We start from the raw sequence: 22,977 nt of genomic DNA, 5'->3' as shown, positions 1-22,977 counted from the left end.
TTATTTCTTTTTCCTTTCTTTCTCATTTTTTTTCTTTCCTTTTTTACGTTACGTTCGAACTTCGAAATGTTTATTATTCTATTCTTTTTTTTTTTTTTTTTTTCAAGTAGCAATCGAATTTTGTTGTTGTTATTTTTTCACTCAATAACAGAGTTTTTATCTTTATATTATTTAAAGGAGAAAAAGAGTATTAAATTATGTAAAAAGCGATTTGATAATCGACACAATCTTTAATAATGATTGTCGATGAGCGTGAGATAATTTTTGATAATGATTAATCGAATAAAATATTTTTAATAAGATTACTATTAAAACAATTATAGTATAGTAGGAATATTACAAAATACAATATACGAGAGATTCATTTATATCATTAGAGATGATATTTACAGAATAAATTTTATAAACATAGGATATTGTTTAATCAATAATTCATAATTTTATTAATGACAGAATTGGTTTAATGATAAGTGACTTATGTTATGAAATTTCTTTAAGCATTTTCTTTTCTTTCATTCTTTCTTTCTTTCTTTTTCGAAAATTCCATCAAAACTGAATCGTTTTATCCTTTCAATATTATCGCATCGTTTCATAATAAAAGTAAAAAAAAAAAATATATACACGATAACAGATTATTTGTCGAGATTTTACTTTCGTAAAGAAAAAACTGAATTTTAATGTGATTCCATAAATAATAAAGAATAATTTTATCTCATAGATATACTTTTCTTTCTTTGATTTTATAGTTATTATATATAAAATTTAATTAAAACATAAAAATAATATATATATATATATATATATATACATATAAAATTCTTAAATATTGGCTGGGCCAAAAGTTGATATTAAAAATCGATTATCCACTCTCTTTTTCGATATTTCATTAGGTTTATTTTACAATCTAAATAAAAAAAAAAAAAAAAAAAAAAAAAGAAAAAAAAAGAACAAAGAAAAACAAGAAATTATCCTTAAAAAGTTTCAAAGAAGATTAATTTGTAAGATGCTCTAAAAACTTTTGTTCCACCCTCTATAAAATGCATTTATGACCTTAACAATATTACGTAATTAAAACGACTTTATACAAACACACATACATACACATTCATGGGCATACTGTATTTTTCTTTTTCTTTTCTTTTATTTGTTATTTTTGCAAATTGTTCTCGATAATAATCAAAAAAAAAAAAAAGAAAAAAAAAAGGGAATGAGGGAGGGGATAGAGAAGTGTCAGAATTTCGAAGAAATTTACGAGAGAGAAATTGGCTCGCTAGTACTGGATGAATATAACACAGCGGACGTCGATCGATACCATTCATCGATTCGATATTAGACCACGTTTTCCGTTCAAACGTATCGAGCTTTACGAGCACCTTTTTACGGCATACCCTATTCCTGTGAGCTCACGATTTCGCCCGAGGTCGTTTGATATTTTCTCAGTTCGTGTCTATGTATACCACTTGTTTCACTATCCAACGTTTTACTATAGTAACCTTTTCTTTCTTCTTTCTTCGCGGTCATTTTATATCTCTTTCTCTCCATTTTTTGAACAATTTCAACGTTTTCATGAAACTTTAACATGTCCGCTTTGTAAATGTACCGATAATGTAACATATATCATTACATCTTACCACCTTCAATACATATATATATATATATATATATATATGAATACATATATACATATATATATATATATATGTATTCAAAATTATAAATATAACTTTAAAAAAATTATAAATATATTATAATGTGGTAAAATTAAAAATAATGAATTATAATATATATACATATATTTATATTTATATATTTATACATATACACACGCATACATATTCAAGATAGTTAAATTATAAATAATAAATCATAATAATTTGACTTTATTCTGGAATATTTTTTCCCGTCTTATTTAAAAAAAAAAAAAAAAAAAAAAAAAAAATGAAAAAAAAACAAGAGAAATCAATATCGAATCGAGTGAAATAATATAGCTCTGTATAATCACGTGGATGTAAACAGCAATGTCGAAACATCAACGATAAATTGAATTTTGAAATGGCCTGTACGTGAGTACTCAACCATACAGTTCTCCATATAGTCCGAGTTACAATGTAAATTGAAGCCTTCTGCGATATACGAGTGCTTTACCATTTTTTTTTTTCTTTCATCCATTTTTCTTTCATTTTTCAATAAAAAGAAATTAAAAAAAAAAAAAAATATCATTACATTTACTAATTACTATTTTCTAATTATTTACGAACATAGTGAGACTTTTGTTTTTTATTTATTTTTGTCTCGTTTCTTTCTTTTCGGAAAAGAATTCTAATTATTAAATGAAAAAAAGAAATAAATAAATAAATAAATGATCGGATGAAATCAAATTAAATTATATATATATATATATATATATATATATATATATATATATATATTACGTTATATTACTTTTTTATTGGTTTCATATAGCTTATCAATTTTATTATCTATACTTAATTCATTGTAAAATACATTTTTAAATCTTTCGACATTTTTGGTTCTCTTTTCTTCCTTGTTTAATTTTCTTTTATCAAATTGTGGTATTCCTTTTTCTTTCTCATGTTTTTTTTTCTTTTTTTTTTTTTTTTATATCGATTAAACAAACTCATGAAAATACATTTTTAAGAACTATGATCGCTCATTGAGATAACAGCTCTATCTTTCTCTGGGAAAGTAGAAACTTTCGTAAAATAACCGATCAAAAGTCCCATGAGAAAATATCTTTTTTAACGTACGACTAGAGAATTTTATCGAGGCGTCATTCGTTAATGTCAAAACGTAATACGTTCACCGATAGAAGCAATAACGCCGCTCATTATCCGTACGTACATCCACGTTCGACAGAAAAACTTCGATTTAATTTACGATTATACATAATAAATAAAAATATACTTTCGTATATTTATTGCAATTAATAATTAAAAAAAAATATACTTATTTTATATTATAATACTTTTTCAAATCTTTGTCCGATTTATCAACTGCATTATAAGAATGATTATTGATTTTTAATATTAAAAAAAAAAAAAAACTTATATATAGATATATAATATATATTGTTACATATTTCTCAAATTAACAAAAATAAAATTACTCTCTTAACATCGTTGTTTCGAATCTTACTTTTCAATTGACAAAAGGAAGATTAAATCGTCCTTGTCCGTTGATAAATAGATGAATTGCTTGTGACAATTATTATTTGTAATTGACAGAAAAAAAAATAAAAAAAAGAGAGATGGAGAGAGAGAGAGAGAGAGAGAGGAGATAGGAGATAATGTCGTATTTAGTCGAAATTTTTCGTCAAAAAAAGAAAAAAAAAAAGAAAAGAAAAAAAGAAAGAAAAAAAGAAAAAGGAAAAGAAAAAGATGAGAAAGAAAAAAGCAACAAGTTTCGTGTCAATAACTTCCTCGAATAATTTTCAATGTGAGCCTAGAGAGATAACAGATAACAGATAACAGATAGGAGATAACATTAACATACATACGTTCGTTGGGAGAGGAGAAACCAACGGTATTATGCGATCAATTCCCAATCCTATTTACAAGGATAATACCGATGGACGTCCGTACACCACTTTGTATCCTCGTATTATTAATAATTAACAGAATTTACGCTCGGTCATTTGACGTGTCATTTCATTACGAGGGATTACAATCCTCTCCGAGGCTAACTAAACGTATCGTTTATAATCAGATTCGATATTCTCCGAATAGGAAGGATATTCTTAAAATTAGAAATTGTTCACGTAATAGATTATATATATATATATTACGTTTCTTATTAATATCTAATAAATAATATCAATATATCAATAATAATTATATTTATACATATATATATATATTTATATATATATATATATTATTATTATTATTATTATATAATTATTATATAATTATTAATAGATTAATAATTAATAATAGATTAATTATCAATATTAATAAATAATATATTATATTTCTTATATTTATTATCAATTTTTGTTAATATCTTTGTTTTATTGTCAATTATAAGTACCATTAGAATCGTATTGGATAAATACGATTTGATATTTTTTATTAGTATATTATGGTCAATTTAGTATTAAATATTTTTACTTATCTTACGATTATTATTATTATTATTATTATTATTATTATTATTATTATTATTATTATTATTATTATTATTGTTATCATTATTATTATTATGACTTTTTCTAGAAAAGAATAAAAAAGAAGAGAAATAATTATTAATTTAAAGTTACTAAACTTAAGCTTAAATTAAATATTATATTAGAGGGATCAGAAAGTAATGTCGCTTTCTTTAAAATTAAATTTTATTGAAATAAAATTCTTTAAATTAAATTCAAACGAATAAATTTTTAACAAGTTTTTATTTTTAATCACAATCAAATATCGGCATGCGCAGAAACGACATTACTTTCCGGTACCCCTAATACATTGTATTACAGTGAAGTATAAAAAATAGTAACATTATAATTGAATTATTATTATTTTCTATCTTTTCGTATTTGTATAAATATACCATAGTAATAATTATTTTTATCATTTATATTTTTTTTTCTTTTTTACATTCTCTCTCTCCCTCTCTCCTTTTATCTATCTTTATGATAAATATTAAGAAAAAAAAAAAATGAAAAGATAGAGATTATCCGAGTAATAATAGCCATTGCTAGAGTTATCTATCTAGATGTATGTATTTATATATATATATATATATATATATATATATATATATATATATATATAAATGTATACACATATATACATACAAAGTTATAAAAGAAGATAACCAATCGAACGATCTTTCGTAGCAATTTGAAAAATAGAGGAAGATCGATCGAACCGGAAGTCGATCCCCGTCGTTCGTCGGTGGAAGATATTTTTAATATCCGGCCAAAGCCTCTTCTGTCTCCCAATACGTATGAGAAAGTCTGGCTGGTGCACGCCAAGGAAGTGGTTAGGGGATGAAAGGATACGTCCACAAGGGAAATGATTTTCGTATTGAAATCAAGCGAAAATATGGGAGGGGGGGGTGTAAAAAAAAGAAAAAAAAAAAAGAGAGAAGGATAAACGTGTCGAATGTCTTCCGATTTCTGTCGTTTTTTTTTTCTTTTTTTTTTCTTATTTTATTTTCATTTCCTCCTTTTCCTATTCTACAACTTCGCGTCCCATTTTCATATCGATATAATATTTCTAATTTCTCTTGCATATTTAAACGAGTACAAAATGTTGTATTGTAAGATTTGTTAATTTTTTTCACGAAATATTTAAAATAAATCGTATTTTCATAATCGCATCTATTTAATCATTATTTATAAATGTAAGTTTATTTCTAAAGAAAATTTGAACGTAAATAAAAAATTAGTATCGATGATTTGTTAATCTCTTGTCATAATTTTATAATAGAAATCGTAGTGACGCTTATTTAATTAATATTCGTTATTATTCGTTTTTAATTTTAAATAACGAAAAATCGTTAAACTAAAATTATGTTGTTTTTGTAATTTTTATATAAATCAATTCTTATAATATTATTTATAGACAATTAAAATATAGTCAATTCTTTTGTATATATTCTTAGAATTAATGATGTTATTATTATTATTATTATTATTATTATTATTATTATTATTATTATTATTATTATTATTATTATTATTATTATTATTATTATTACTATATTAAAAATAAAAATAAATTTCACAATAACAAATATTCACTAATACAGTTCACCTAATAAATATTAGATTAAATTCACTATTGTTATGCTAAAAATCTAAATTTCAACGATCCTTTTTATCAATTATATTTCTCAAATTATTAATCCCAAATAATTTATTTATCAAAATCTAATTAAAAGATTCCTAACATTATTCATATTAAATTAATATTCACAATAATCGTTGCAATGAAAAATCATAAATTTCTTATAAAAAAAAAAATAAATAAATAAATAAATAAGACAAGAATGAAAAAGAAAAAAGAAATTTACGAAGGATAAAATAAATGTCTAAGTAATAAGAAATAATAAAATAAAATAAAATAAAATAAAATAAAATAATACAATTCTAACGATCATTCACGAAATAGTTCTCTCTTGTAATCGATACAAACACACCCACACACACATTTATATATACATACATATATAAACATACACATACACATGTATCTATATATATATATATACATATACGTATCCAGTGCAACTTGAGTTCGCACTGCCGAGGCAGCAATGGCGATTCGTCGAACACAATGGCTCGTTCGAGGAACGCAGATTATTCTCCGGGAATCGTTTCCTCTTTATGATCGTTCCACCTCAACCCGACGTTTCATCGAAGAAAGACGAAAAATCGCGGAAAGAAAACGTTCGCCGAGAGAGTTTTACAGAAAAACCAGAGGAGAAAAAGAGAGAGAGGGAGAGAGAGAGAGAGAGAGGGAGAAATAGAGATAGAGAACAGATATAAGGAGAAATGAAAAAGAAATCAAGACTACTATCATCTCTCTCCTTCTCACTCACTCTTTCATTCATTTTCTCTCTTTCCATCTTTGTCTCTCCTTCCATAGGACTTTTATCCTTTTTTATCCATCCCAGTCTCTTTCTCTTTCTCTCTCTCTCTCTCTCTCTCTCTCTCACTCTCTTTCTTCCCTTCCACCTAGCAAGCTACTACCCTTTCACAAACCGTCTGTCGCATTCCCTACCCTTCCTACTGTTCTCCCCTTCTTTTCCACCCTTTACACTTCATTCACCTCGAACTTTTTTCTCACTTCTACGAAGATCTTCCACCGGGGGAGTTTCTCGTTATCGAGAACGAGAGAAAAAGAAAAAGAAAGAAGAAGACAGAGAGAGAGACAGAGAGAGAGAGAGAGAGAGAGAGAGGGAGAGAGAGAGATAGAGGTCTCCAACACTTCGATCGGATTTCTTTGTCATTGGCCGTTCTTAATCGTCCACTTTTTCATGAATTTTATCGACCATCTTCCGAACGAAGGAATATTCTCATCCGTTGTCTCGGAGGATACATAAGGAAGAAGAAGAAAAAAGAAAAAAAAGAAGGAAAAAAGAAAAGAAAAAAAAAAAGAAACGAAAAGAAAAATAAAAAGAAAAGAAGAAAAAAGAAGAAAGAGTGGGGAAAGGGATCTCGACGAAGAGGGGGAAAAAAGAAAAGAAATTGCTGAACCTTTTTCAACACGAGTTCGACTTTACGAGCATCGTCATCGTTCGTCATTGTGATACGTCGAAGACGAACGAACGTTTCATCATTCAACGGAACGATGTTCATGTTCGCCCTCGTTGTCCGCTGAATTTCTTCAAGCGTAAATAAAAAATGTCGGTCGATGAGGAATGATGACTCTCTCTCTGTATCTGTATCTCTCTCTCTCCTTCTCTATCTCTTTCTCTCTCTCTCAGTCTTTCTTTTTCTCTTTATCTTACTTTCGTTGTTCGATATTTCTTTTCACCATTGGTTCAAATGTGATCTCTTTTGTAAATTTCTACGATCTATTTTCGATCTATTATTCGTTCACATTTTCAAATGTTTTTATAAATCCGTTTTATTATTTTGAAATTATCGTTTTATTTTATTTAGTTTTAAAAGGACGATCGAAAGTTCGACTTTTGAACGAATTAAGATATATCCGAAGATAATTCATATTTTACATATATATATATATATATATATATATATATATATATATATATATAAATGTTATGAATAATTTTTTTTCTCCGAAAAAACTTATACCCTGTTTAAAAAAAAAAAAAAAAGAGAAAAAGAAAAATTAATGCAAGGTAAATAAGACGAGGTTATTTATTATTTTTATTATCAAAGGAACCGCAAAATGTCAATATTTTTTTTTTATCAAATAATAATTCAATATGGTTTTGTGAAAAAAAAAATAATAATTTGTAACACTTTACATGGACCATTCTGTTTACATACAGATGTCTTATCTTTAAATTTAATTAATTTAATTTTAGAATTATTAAACCGGAATCATTTTTAATCTTTGATTGTGAACAATGAAATTTCTTTTTTCTTATTTCAATGGATCTATTAATTCAATATTATTTTATTTCAATGCATATCACCGTTTCTAGCAATTTCAATAATATTTATTATGAATCAAATAAAATCAGATATCTCATATTTATCAGCACAATTTCTAAATTTTTATTTATTTAAATATTGTTCACAAATTAATATATTTAAAATAATGAAGACAATAAAATTAATAAAAATTAAGATGCAGAAAATGAATAACATTAAAACAATAAAATTAATAAAAATTAAGATGCAGAAAATGAATAACATTAAAACAATAAAATTAATAAAAATTAACATAATATCTGATAATAAATAATTGCTATAAGTTTCTTAATAAGAACTTAAATGACGTCGAACGGTTTACGATGAAGAAAGGAAAATATAAAAAATTGTATGACACAGAAGAATCTATCGATAATGGAGTAACAAGAAGGATGAAAAGGTCGAGGGAAGAAACGAAAAGTAGTCAAATATGAACTTTGCGTTTCCATGAATAATGAAGTTCACGATTGAATATCAGCAATTTGTCGATCATAGATCGCGGCATTGTCAAGTCACCCTTTACGTCTCATCATCCAACCCCCAAAACTCAACCATCAATGTCGCCCCATCAGTAAAAACGTACGTATGACTCGAAAAATCATCATACGCGAAAATCTTTCCTTTTTTCGCATTTAAATTGATCACAGATATATTTGAATATATTTTCAACATTAAATATTAAACACAAAACTGATTAATGTAATACTCAATTCTTTAGTTATTACTTAAATAAATTAAAGTTACAAATGCACAAAAAATTAGTGCGCCGTATAGGAGATTAAAAATCAAAAGAAGAAAACAAATTTAAAAAAAAAAAAAAAAAAAACCCGAAATTTCGTCATATTCAGTCATATTTATTTGTCGAATAATATTTGTTTAGGGAGAGGAAAAAAGGAAAGAAAAAAAAAAAAGGACGAACGAACGCATGCACTTTCAAGCAAATATTTTTTTCACATATTTCATCGAGCGGACTCGGTTGAAAAGAAAAGAACGAAGAAAAAAATTTCGAAAATTTTTCTATATAACATTATTCACTGTAGAAACGCTCCGACGTTGATGATATAAAATATTTCATGCAACAAGTTAATACGTAAATATTCTAACATTTGAAATACTTTATTCACTTTAGTGATTAAAATATTAAAAAAAAAAAAAAAAAAAAAAAAAAGAAGGAAGAAAAAAGACAAAAAAAAAGTTGGTTATCGAATATTTTTTTACATATCCACTGTACGCTACCATAGATGAGTTTTATAGTTTGATATATCGTTGGTTGAACACGTGTGCAAATTTCAGAGCACAAGGTTACATACGAAGTTAGCCAAGCGTTTCGAAATCGTTACATTTTTACGTTTTTGACGAGCTAGGCAACATTTCTCTCTCTCTCTCATCTTTTTTTTTTTTAACAATAGAACATGTTGTATTCCCCTTGTTACTAATGCAAAATCCATTTTCTCGTTTTCGTAGGACTCAAACGTTGTATTTTTTTTCTTTTTTTTTTCCATTATTTTATATCCATTTTTCTTTTTCCCTTTTTTTTCTTTTTTTCTATTTTTCTTCTTTTCTTTATATGAATCAATCTTCGTTATAAATAATAAACGGATTTAAAACGTTATTCGTATGATAAAGATTTACAATTAATGGGTTAATGATTGGTTTCATTGAAATCATTGCGTCCAAATGGTGACTGTAAAATTGTTTAATTAAAATCAAAAATAAAGATTGTTTAGATAAGAGAAAGAGAAGGAAGGATATCGTTAAGCTATTTCGCTTTTCCTCCTTAGGGACCAATAGCAACTTCGTTTGGAATTTAAAATGAAATTCTAACACTTATGAGAATTCATTTCTCTTGTCCCCCCTCTTTTTCTCTTTAGAAATAATTCGAGAAGTTTCAACGAGAATGAAAAGTTTTTCTCGTTTTCACATTCTCCTTTTATGAATATTCAAATATTTTCTAAATTTTAAATCCCGAGTAAATTTAACAATTGCCGGAAATCGAGTTCGTTATTTAAAATGAAGAAAAAAGAAAAAAAAAAAAAGAAAAAGAAAATAAGGAAAAAAAAAACGAAAAAGAATTAAGAATTAATAAGAATTAACACTTGCCGGAGATTGAATATGTCGTTTAAAATGTAACAAAGGTAAATAATTAAATAAAAGAAAGAAAAAAAAAAACAGAAAAATAAAAAAAAAAAGAATTAATAAGAAATAACTATATATTGATAATAAATTAATAATAAATTAATTTATAACGTTGAATCTCTTAACGATAAAAGAAAGAAAGAAAGAAATAGATAAATAAATAAATAAATGATAAATAAATCATTTTATTATTTGAAAATATATTAAATGTATTTCTGTAGACAATATTATTAATGTAATAGTTTGCGTACCATCATTAATGATAAACTCTGATAGACAAGTAAAACCCAAACGATCGTGAGCATGTTCACAAGGGAAACTGAAATTCGCTTGAAACTATAACACCGCAAACGATATTCGATATAATTTTGTGGATTCATACCGGGCTCGCCTTAAACCAAATCGCATACTATACCCATCCACGAGAAATTTGGAAATTCTCCTTTACGTCACCGTATTACTAAACTATATACAATTTTACATCCTAATCAATGAATAAATAACGATACTTTTTAAATGATTATAATATATCTATAAAATAAAAAAAAAATAAATAAATAAATAACAAAAATTATTTAATAATAAATTAATTAATATTTAATATTATTAAATTAATTATTATTTTAATATTAATTGAAAATTAATATTTGACATTAATTTTAAATAAGAAAAATTATTTAAAAACATAACGTGGAAAATAATCTTAAATTTTATGTATTATATTTGAAAAAGAACAAGAAGAAAAAAGAATTAATTTTGACAAAAACATTACATAAAATTATTACAATATTTATTAGATATATTTATATAAATATACAAATATATATATACAAACACATTATTGTATAATAATTATTATATAATATATAAAATTTTATATATATATATAAATATATGTATATATTTTTATATTATTATATATATAAATAATAATAATATATATACAAATATATAAATAAATTAACAAAGGAATAAAATAAAATACGAAATATAAAAAATATAAATTTTAAAAAAGGATGTCACTTCATTTGTTATTAGTTTATATATGTATGATAAATAACGCTTGGAAAACACGTGGTAGAAGGAAATTATGACTAGCTACCTCTACTCTCGCCCTCTCTCTCACTCTCTCTCTCTCTCTCTCTCTCTCTCTCTCTCTCTCTCTCTCTGTCTTTCTCTCTTTCTTCGAGTCTTCATAAATTATACAGTAGCAGGCCGCATTTAAATTTCAATTATCCGTTATTACGGTAGTAACGGTGAAGTAAGTAGAAAGTCGAGAAAGAATACATGCGTCATCCCTCTTACCTACTTACACAACAATCTTTTTTACTTATCTACTACCTACCTACCTACTTGAAAAGCAAAGAAACATTTTATCAGTATCGTTAACTGTTCTAGTCAATCTTTCTAGTTATTATTTGAAATCGTATAGCATATTTACTATTTAACATTTTTCAAACATACATATATATATACATACATGCATATATATATATAAAATAATCAGATACAAAAAAAATGTATATATATATATATATATATATATATATATATATATATTATAAAAAATAATAATTATGTTTGTTTAGAATTATAATATTATTTAAAAAATAGTTATTTATTATAAATTAATACTTATTAATTGTATATATATATATATATATATATATATACATACATGCATATATATATATAAAATAATCAGATACAAAAAAAATGTATATATATATATATATTATAAAAAATAATAATTATGTTTGTTTAGAATTATAATATTATTTAAAAAATAGTTATTTATTATAAATTAATACTTATTAATTGTATATATATATATATATATATATATATATATATATGCATGCATGTAAACAGATAGATATAGATATAGGTATATATATAATACATGGTACACGTTATAAAATGATAAAAAAATTAATATGTAAATACATCTAGATATCCATATAATAAGATTCCTTTTAAATATTTAATAAAGTATGCAAATTATAGGGATCCTGATCCGTTATTAAATATTTGAATGGAACTTTATTCATTCCTCTCCATTATCTTATCCGAATTCGATTTGAAATTTCTCTTCAATAATATCCTCCTACATCGATCTTTTTTATTACTTTGATTAATTGGATTCGTTTAAATACGATATTTACATTGATTTCAATTTGATTACGACATTATATCGATTTCTTTCGATTTCAATGTACTTATTTAATTTTTTTTTTCTTTTTTTTTTTTTTTTTTTTTTGTTATCCTTTTAATATATCGAATTAAGTTGCACGTTCTTTGGCTAACTTAATTAAATTAACAATATTAAAGTTTAACATTCATGTCCAATTTAATGATCGATTTAATTAATACATTGAATTAATTTGAATTTAATGTTTATATATAATTATAATATTATTTCATTAACACTTTGAGTTATTAACACGTTGAGTTCATTTTAGTTAAATGTTGAAGTTCAATTAAGTGATATATAATTATCATATTAAATACAATGTTAATCCTGGATAAAGATTTAATTGAAACACTAACAATTTTGTTGAATTATTAAGAAGCCATTTTAATTGTATGCAATTACAGAAGTTAAAAGGATGGTGAGGTTGAGTCACAAGTAAGAAAGTATAGTTAACGATGCAAATGATTAATATCTTAAGTTTTTTTTTTTTTCACTTTTTCGAAACTTCAAAATCAGACGTGTGTAACAATAATCATTCATAATTTCTCAATTACGAGATATTATATTAAATCGAATTATAGTTAATGTATGATAAATATTTTATTAAAAAAAAAAAGTCAAATGTTCTTAAAAATTCCATTTAATTTCTTGTTTATGTGAATTCTTTTACAAAGGATTATCTTTAAATTTATAAGATTATGATAATTTAATTTTATACATTTTTATTTCATTATCATTACGAATATAAAATCACAAAACTTATTGAAATAAACTTACATTATCGTAATCATCATCATCATCATCATCATTATTATTATTATTATTATTATTATTATTATTATTATTATTATTATTATTATTGCTATTGTTATTATTATTATTATTATTATTATTATTATTATTATTATTATTATTATTGTTATAATTACTATTATTATAATTATTACTATTATTATTATTATTATTGTTTCATTATTATTGATATTGTTATTGTTATTATAACTAACATTATTGTTATTACTATTATTATTATTATCATTAATATTATTGATATTATCATTAATATTATTATTATTATTGACATTATTTTTATTATTATTATTGATATTAAATAAAATTTTTGATAACAAAGAATCATATTGAAATTATCACATGAAATTCGATAATTTCATATATTTCATTGATTCAACATTCTTTTCGTTACATTATCACTATCATCCGTCATTCGTGAGTTCAAATATTATTTCTTGCAATTCATTCGTCGTTCGATAGTTTTATCATTCTCTTTTCTTTCAACACACAAACGTAAATATACAACGATTGCATGAGAGATTGAAGAGAAGGAGAAGGATATAATAAAAGAAAGAAAAAAAGAGAGAAAAAAAGGAAAAAGAGAGAAAGAGAGAAGAAAAAGAAAGAAAGAGAAAGAAATATAGAAAGAAAAATAAAAAAAAAAAAAACAAAGAAAGGAAAAGAAACAAAGTGAAAGAAAATAGAGTACGAACGATTTTTGCTCGGTGATGTCTTGTCGTTATATTCGACGTTTCGACGTTGGCGAACGTTAAGAAATACAGGAAGGAAGAATTGCAGGCAGGAATACAGAGAGAAAAAAAAAAAAGACAAAAAAATAACGTATAAATGAGAAAAGAGGCGTTTCGTATTATGCTAGTAGAAAGAGCAAAAAAAAAAAGAAGAGTGAACAAAAAATAAAAAAGAAACGGGGGTTTCTAGAAAATATTAACGAGTGGATCGAAACGATCGACGTCGATAATTCATTCAATATACAAAATCTATCTTTTGATTGGCTATGCAATATCTTTATTTTTTATTATTTTCCTTTTCTTTTTTATTTTTTTTTTTTTTTTTTTCTGTGTCACCATATCCACGAGGCGTGAATTACTTGTTAACCCTTTCACTAGTTTCCTCTAATCTTCCGTGATAATGTTCAATGATAATAATCATTTAATATGATAATAATGGAAAATAAACATAATATGATTATTAATGTGATTATTAATATTTATTTATTATTGATGTAATTTGATATTTAAACGTGATCCTACGTTAAAGAATTTATTTATAGAATGGGCGTAATATTTAAAAATATTTGATATTGTGTTCGTTTTCCTTTCTGTTTTTGTAATAAAATATTTAAAAATAATTGATTAATTTTATTAATGAAATAAAAGAAAATATTAAAAAAAAAGAAAATTTCTTTTCCAATAAAATATTTAGCAATTCATAAATTATTCGATTTATTAATCGCAATGATTTGAGAAAAAAAAGTTCGTTCTTTTGTTCGTACGATGATCGTAAATCCAATTTGCAAGTTTGTTTGAACACAGAACAAAAGCGATCGCTTATGCGATAACGGATGACGTTCACATAAAATCGTACTAATTCTTACGTGAATATTTACGAACGTGAATTATGATACTTCTCGATTGTTCTTTCACCTTTGTGAATTATAAATTTTAAATGCGAATTTGCGTTTGCGTTTACCTGTTAATAAGCGTAGAAAAAAAAGGAAAAAAGAAATTGAAGTGAGCACGACAGCATGATTCACGTTCGTCGCTTCTACGGCGACATCCTATTTATCACGAGGGAAAAGATTCTTTTTTTTTTTTTTTTTTTTCTTTACCCATCGATAAACTCAAGGAAAAATTTTATCTTGAATATTTAATCTAACGATTTCATTTTATCACGTCACAGCAACGAATACTGATGTTACTTCATTCGTTTCTAAATATAATGTTACATTTAATGACACAATCATTATTACAATTAATATCATAATCAAACAATAGATAAAATATGAAAAAAATAATTAATCGTACAAAAATATTAATTCATCTGTTTAGATCTAACGTATAGTTAGAAAATTATTATTATTGAGAAATTGTTTATGAAATTGTGAAAAAAGGAAAAATGAAAACAAAAAGAAAGAAATCTTTTTTTTTTTTATACATTATTATTCCAATATCATTTTGTAAAATGGACCGAATTAACGTTAAAACCCAACGAATATTCAAAATAATGAAAATGAAATAACAATATAGATAATATGAAAATGAAAGTTATAAGATAGAGGATACTTGAAATAATATATAATAGAATCTACATGAAACAGTTTCATGTACTACGTCATATAATGAGCATAAAACAACTTTAAAGTAACAAATGTTTAATAAAGTGTACTACATGAAATAGTTTTACAGAGCAACAGGTACATGAACTAATGAACATGAAACAATTTTGTTGTAACAGGATAATAATGATAAATGATAAAAAGAACAATCAAAATAAAATTTTTTCGTATTCCACATTTCGACAAATACATTATATTATAACTATTATTATATTATACATGTATATATATATATATCATTTTCTTTTTTTTTAATATTGAAAAATTTTATATTCAATTATTAAAATGAGAGCATCATTGAAATTGTTAATAAATAATAACAAAATAATTGAATCATAAAAAAAAAAAGAAAACAGACATTGGACGAATAATAATGAACGCAGAAGTTTGAAAAACATAAAATTTAAATTATTATATAATAACTTTTTTTTTTATAATTTCTTGAATCAATTAAAAATATAACTCTTTCTCTTTCTCCCTGTGCATATATATGTATATATAACAAGTAATTGAACAAGTAATTGACGCTCCAGGTGTTCGAAAAAGATACACATAATCTCTAAAAGCTTTCGTAAAGTCTTATTTCATATACACGCAATCAGAATAATCGGCTTATATCTTATATAGAAAATAAGCATAAATTAATTCCCAAGTATACGGAAGATCGAGCGTTGTTACGTTGAAGGATACCATTGAAGGATTTTAAAATGACTGAGATAGATAGATAGATTAATATATAGATTGATCGATAGATAGATAAGGAAAGAAAATATAAAAAGGCAAGGATGTAAAATACTTCCTCAATTTTCTATCATCTTACGTTTCATTTTATTTATTATAAAAATCATGCATCATTTGTATATTATAAAAATCATAGAACAATTCATCATGATGTCATGACGTCAATCAACGTTCTTAATTTCTTATTTATTTAGCACGAGTATAAGATTGTAATAAATGAATTAAAACGATCGATTGTTCTCTCTTTTCTTTTCTCATTGAAAAATAGAAAAATATGATGTAGATATGACACCTAAATTTGTATCAAAATAAATTTCTCATTACGTTAATATTAATATAAAAAAAGCAATGCATAAATAATATTTATATTATACCTATAATTATATTGCTTATAGCAAATTATATATAATATATATATGAAAAAAAAAAAAACAGTAAAAAACATAATTAAAGGATCACAGAAAAAAAGACAAAGAAATACTATTTTCTCTCTCTCCAGAGAGAGATAGATAGATCCATTTTAATATTTTACTTGTTATTTAATATTTCATTATTATACACATATACTATGTGAAAAAAAAATAAATAAATAACTAAATGCATATTATAAATTATTTAATATTTTGCTATTATACGTATAATAATTTTACTTCGTAGATCATCCTCCGAACGTTATATACAAGCGTATCCAACTTTTCATTTTTATTCATTCTAATTCTTAACAAAATGAATTCTATCATTTTCGTTCATTTACAATTTTAAAATAAAAAAACAAATCCACTTATCATTCAACTATAACGTCAAACCGATAATAAAATCTTTCCCGATCCTATACTATCTATCGGTGACGAACCATTGTGTTCGCTAAAAAATAGAAAGATAAAAAACCTTTTGAAAGTTCGAAGGTCCCCATTCGCCAATAGTATATACACTCGAGATATGATCATCGTTCCGAAAGAGAAAGAAAGAGAGAGAGAGAGAAAGAGAGAGAGATACACATACAGATATCTACAGATATATCTATCCCTGATGGCGGCTTTTGAGAAGAGCCAGTACGAGAACATTGATATTCGACGGACGCGTTTGCAATCGAAACGCTTTTCCGCGGAAGTGCGAGAAGAGCGGAAAGAGAGATAGAAATATAGATAGAGGTAGATATAAAGAGAGAAAGAGAGAAAGAGAGAGAGAGAGAGAGAGAGAGTACGGTCTATGGGGTACGTTTATGGTCGATCGATTCGAATAACGTTGTCCGTCCGTTGGGAGTCGATCGGTTTCGCGGCCGATCGCACGATGAATGTGGAATAAATGGCAGACTGAGGGAGGTTCGCTTGGGGTGAAAACCCCTTCTTGATAAGCCTACGTTCGCGCGTTCGGACCATTAAATCGAGTGGCAGGCAGGCAGACTAATGGAGAACAAATTCGTCGGGAAAGATTATATAAACGAAACCAGGCTTCAACTCGATCAGTCGAATCCGATCGATTGCGACTCGACTCGATTCGAATTGAAGGAACGATAAGCCTTTTTCTTTCTTTTGTACTCTCGGAGACGCTCGGATAGTTCGAATTAAGGAGTGAGTAAAAGGGAGTGAGCAAGGAGGATTGGGGGTGGTAGATGGTGGATTAAGTAGAACGAAACGAACGTCACTGCTATTGGTGAGTCATTATGTGTTCATTCGAATGTAAATATTCGATAGCTTATTTAATAGATTTGATAGTAGAAAAAGAAATTATACATAATCGACTTATTAGACTTGTTCGTTTCTTATATATGTGTATATATACCTGTATACAAGTCTTTTATGCTTATCTATAACTATATAAATTTTTTTATAAAGTAATATAGATATACATATATTAGTGATAAATATTATATGTATTAGTGATAGATATTATGGTTGAAATAAATCGATGAAAATTTTAATAATTGTATTTTTTTTTTTTTTTTCCCCATTATCTTATCTATGTCTAGATTTTTTTATTACAAAATTTTCATATATAAAACGACAGATGAAAGGATTTTCTTTCGTGAAAAATTTCAAATTCAACAAATATTAATTTTGTAATAAAGTATGACAGTTTAAGTGTTTTCCTCGCTGTTACGAAAAATATTGTACAATCACCCACCTCCCCATTCACCCTCAAAATCCCGTATTTTCAATATTCATTCTATAATCCAATAATATCTACGTCGAATTCGAAAAAATTTTAGTCCCTTCGCAAGAAATATTTTTTCATCGACCATTTTATATGACGAAGTTTCCAATATATGCATACCTAAAGAATTTATTACAAATAATAACAATACAAATGATGAAATTTGTATGGCAAAAAAAAAAAAAAGAAACAAACAAACAAAAAAAAACGAAAGAAAGAAAAAGAAAAACCATGATTCTTCGTAATTAATTACAAAAAAAAAATTATTTTTACTCAAAAGATTTCACAAAATAAATGACACTGTAAGTAATAAAATCCAATAGTAAAACTCAAATGCGTGAAAATAAAAGATAGATGGAGAGAGAGAGAGAGAGAAAGAGAGAGACAGAGAGAGAGAGAGAGAAAGAGAGATAGGGTTGATTAATTTGCAAAGCAGTGCTGCCAACGTTTCTAGGGATTGATTTCGATGAATGCAGCGTAGATTAAGACGCAAGCGACCCTTCGCAAGAAACACCTTATTGCAGTCCCGTCGTTCATGAGAGACCAGGAAAAGAGAGAATGAGAGAGAGAGAGAGAGAGAGAGAAAGAGAGAGAGAGAAAGAGAGAGAAATAGAAAGAGAAGGGTTGAAGAGGAGATAGAAGGAGGTGGTCTCGGAAATGGTGGCTCGGGGTATGGGGTATATATCCGTAGAGTTATGGCCGGTATGAAACCCATAGCAAATGATGCAGGACTACGTGACCAGCGTGTAAAGGTCTCGTTTCAACCCCTTACTACTCTTCTACCCTCTAGGGTAGCTGCAATCAGCAACGTGCGCTGGCCAGTACTGAAATAAATTTAATAAAAAAGCCGTGTTCACCTAGGTACATGACGTTAGCCATCTCTGTGAAGTTAATAAGAAAAATTCTTTGAAGGAAACACAGGAGGGCGGGCGGGGAGGTATTAGAGAGTTTCGCTTTTTCCAGTTTCCCGGTTTCTCTTTTTTTCTCTGTTTTTTTATTTATTTATTTTTCCTTTTTTTTCTTTTTTTTTTTTTTTTTATTTTTTTATTTTTTTATTCTTTTTTGCTCCCTTCTTCCAATCGCCTTTCATTTTCCCTTTATATCCGTTTAAACGAAGCGAAAAATCTTTATTTATTTATTTGTTACGATAAATGAAAGATCATTTAAAAATCGCAATAATTCATTGTTTAGTTAATTATTAATGAGAAAAGAGAGATCATTAATATGTGACAGTATTATAAAAAGAAAAAAAGAAAAAAAGAAAGATAAAAAAGGATTAAGAATTAAAATATATAAAATATACTGCCAATATAATTTAATAATAATAATAATAATAATAATAATAATAATAATAATAATAATATATTTCATTTTCATAATAAATTAAAAAAAGACTTATTAACACTTAAATCCTCAAATCATATTTTCCTTTACCGAAGGTATAACGATTTAAAAAGTAATCGTTAAGAAATCGTGACATAAAAAGGGCCAAACCTTTAGGAACCTCTGCTACCACCTTTCATGTAAGTAACGATAAGGTTTGCAGGGGGTGAAAGTGAGGTTAACAGTCGCCATAAAATTTGGTGTCTTTGCCGATAGAGGGTAGCTTTTAGAACGAGAAACGTGGGAAATCTAGTATCGAGTTTCGACGATCCTCGAACGTACGTACCTACGTACGTACCTACGTACGTAGTATGTATATACTACTACTGAAAACAAATACACGCATATACCTACGTATACAGAGCTAGCTCGCTTAGACCAACATCTTGCCAGTCCTATTACGTGAAATTTAATGGAGAACGCGCCGTCACGTGGCGCTACGAGAGAGAGAACCGCCACAGAATTCTGATTGTATCCTATCCATGATGATCCAATATGTCTCCCATAACGTTCTCTGTGTATATAGTCTCTCTCTCTCTCCCCCTCTCTCTCCTCTCACTCTCTATCATTCTCTCTATCTCTATCTCTATCTCTATCTCTATCTCTATCTCTATCTCTGTCTCTGTCTCTATCTCTATCTCTATCTCTCTTACACACATTCATGTACGTATGCATATATGTATGTATGTATGTATGTATGTATGTATGTATGTATGTATGTATGTATGTATGTATGTATGTATGTATGTATGTATGTATGTATGTATGTATGTATGTATGTATGTATGTCGTTCGTTCGTTCGTTCGTTCGTTCGTTCGTTCATTCGTTCGTTCGTTCTCCATGCACCGACATATTTGTTAGCACCCCTACTACTCCACCTTCGATCCCACTCGAGCGAACGACATTTCAACAGATCACACCAATCCCCTTGATTGAATACATCAGCATTCATCAGCAGGCCGCCGAATCTCTGAAGCCCCGATGTTTGTGTAGCCTGGCGATATACGAAACTCTATCCCAATATGCAGTTTTCCTCTTTTCAAATCATTGCTCCCTCTTTTTTCTTTTTCTTTTTTTTGCCTTTCTTTTCTCTCTCTCTCTCTCTCTCTCTCTCTCTCTCTCTCTCTCTCTCACTTTCTCTCTCACTTTCTCTTTGCCAAAAAATTTTATTCTTTTGATTTCCTCTTTTTTTATTTAATTCTTTTTTTTAAACTTTCTTTCTTCCTTTTTGTTTTCTCCTTCGTATTGTTCCGTTTGACTCGAGTCTCTCGATTGCGTTAACGTTATCGTAATATTGATTAATATTGTAACATTAATTAACAATTATTTCCAAAATATATATTTATACGACGCCGTATGAAATAATATAATCATTGTATATAAATCATGCAAATCATTGATATGAGCTTAATCGTAGGTTTTAGAAATATCCACCCACGTTCTTAAGTCCTTCTTTTTGAATTCTTAAATTCTTAAGCAACCACGGGAAAAGGGAGTTTTCAGGAAAAGATAAAGAAAAAAAGAAAAAGGAAAGAAGAAAAAAAAAAAAGAAAAGAAAAGAACAAAACAACAACAACAACAACAACAACAAAAGTTATCAAAGAAAGAAGAAATAACAAATAAATAAGTATGAGATAAATAAATAAATACAAAAGAATTAAACTAAAAAAGTGTACAAATTCAAAGTTAACGGAGTTCTTTATAATAAAGGTCGCAGTGGAAATTTGTGGAAAGATATCTTTAAATATCTTTAAATAAGTCTTTTAATAACCTACGTTAGAAGTTTCCACGTTAAAAGAGAATTGAGAGGGTAAGAGAACGAAAGAGAGAAAAAAGAGAGAGAGAAAGAGAGAGAGAGAAAGAAATGGAAAAGAATGAGAAAGAGAAAACGAGCGAGGATTTTTACATCGAATCACCTGATATTGAATATTTCAGTCTTCTTTCGTCCGGCAACCTGTGTTCTATCTCACCCCTTCTCACTCTCACCAATCCACACTACTCTTTCATCTCCTCCTCCTCCTCTCCCTCCACCTTTTTTTTTACCTCTTCTTCTTCTTCCTTTTCTTCTTCTTTCTCTTTTCTTTCTTTTCCTCTTTTTTCTCTCTTTCTTCCTTCTTCTTCTTGCCTTTTTCCTTTTTCTTGTTTCTTTTTTCCTTTTTTCTTTTCTTTTTACCCCTCTTAAAGGCCCTCGCACGCTCGAACTTAGTCTTGGTGGCGCATAAAAGGAAATTTTACGAGGCAAACAATTCACCGTGGGAGAGCAGGAAGCTCGAAAAAGTACAAGAGAGAGAAAGAGAGAGAGAGAGAGAGAGAGAGACAGAGGGCGGGGGAAAGGGAGAGAGAGATGAAGAATGGCGATGACGTTTTCAGAGACGAGCTTTCCTCGAGGAAAAAGAAGAATAGCTTGCCGTGCGATGTTTCTTCTTCTTCTTCCTTTTCTTCTTCTTCTTTATTTTCTTGCTCTTTTCTCTCTTTTCTTTTCTTTTTATTTCTCTTCTTCTTCTTATTCTTGGCCGATGCGAAATCCTTTTTACAGAGTTTCCGCCGAATGAACGAAGAGGCTCGACAGTCCGTAAACAAAAATCATCCGGCATCAACCCCCACAACTCTGTCCCTTTCTCTCTTTCTCATTCTCTCTTAAAGATGTGTGTGTGTGTGTGTATATATATGTGTGGGCGCGCGTGTATATACGTGTATAGAGGGTGATCTAAGTAACTAGAATCACTTTGATATTTCTTTCGAAATGTAAAATTTGTTTTTTTGTTATTTTGTTCTTGTTCTTTGTTTTTATTTTTTGTTTTAGTTTTTCTTTCGTTTTGTTTCCTTTTTTCTTTTTTTATTTCTACTTGTTTACAAAATTCGAATAGTATTCTATAGTTGTTTCAAGTGAAAATTTAATTTCTTTCGAATTTTTATTGAAATTTTATTTATATAAATAATTTTATTATTTATCTTTTGAATTTAAATTCTTTCGATTTAATTGAAATGGATTAATTAAATAAATGAGAAAGGACAAAAATTCGTATTAATCATTTCGTTATAGATACCATATAAGTATGATATATATATATATATATATATATATATATATATAT

At 26.7% G+C, this 22,977-nt stretch overlaps 1 protein-coding gene across 1 annotated transcript in view; it reads right to left on the bottom strand.

The window, feature by feature from the left end:
• The window catches only part of Syn1 (Syntrophin-like 1), a 209,042-nt gene that overhangs the window by 184,481 nt on the left and 1,584 nt on the right, over positions 1–22,977 (bottom strand). The window contains exon 4 of the mRNA XM_085661111.1: positions 20,729–20,876. Coding sequence (XP_085517237.1) covers positions 20,729–20,876 — 148 coding nt within the window. The remainder of the gene's footprint in view (positions 1–20,728; positions 20,877–22,977) is intronic.

This window comes from Vespa mandarinia, chromosome 13 (assembly GCF_050613455.1).
Source record: "Vespa mandarinia isolate Hongniang chromosome 13, ASM5061345v1, whole genome shotgun sequence".
NCBI lineage: Eukaryota > Metazoa > Arthropoda > Insecta > Hymenoptera > Vespidae > Vespa > Vespa mandarinia.
The sequence above is the reverse complement of the archived record's forward strand: the minus strand, read 5'-3'. Positions and strand labels throughout refer to the sequence as shown.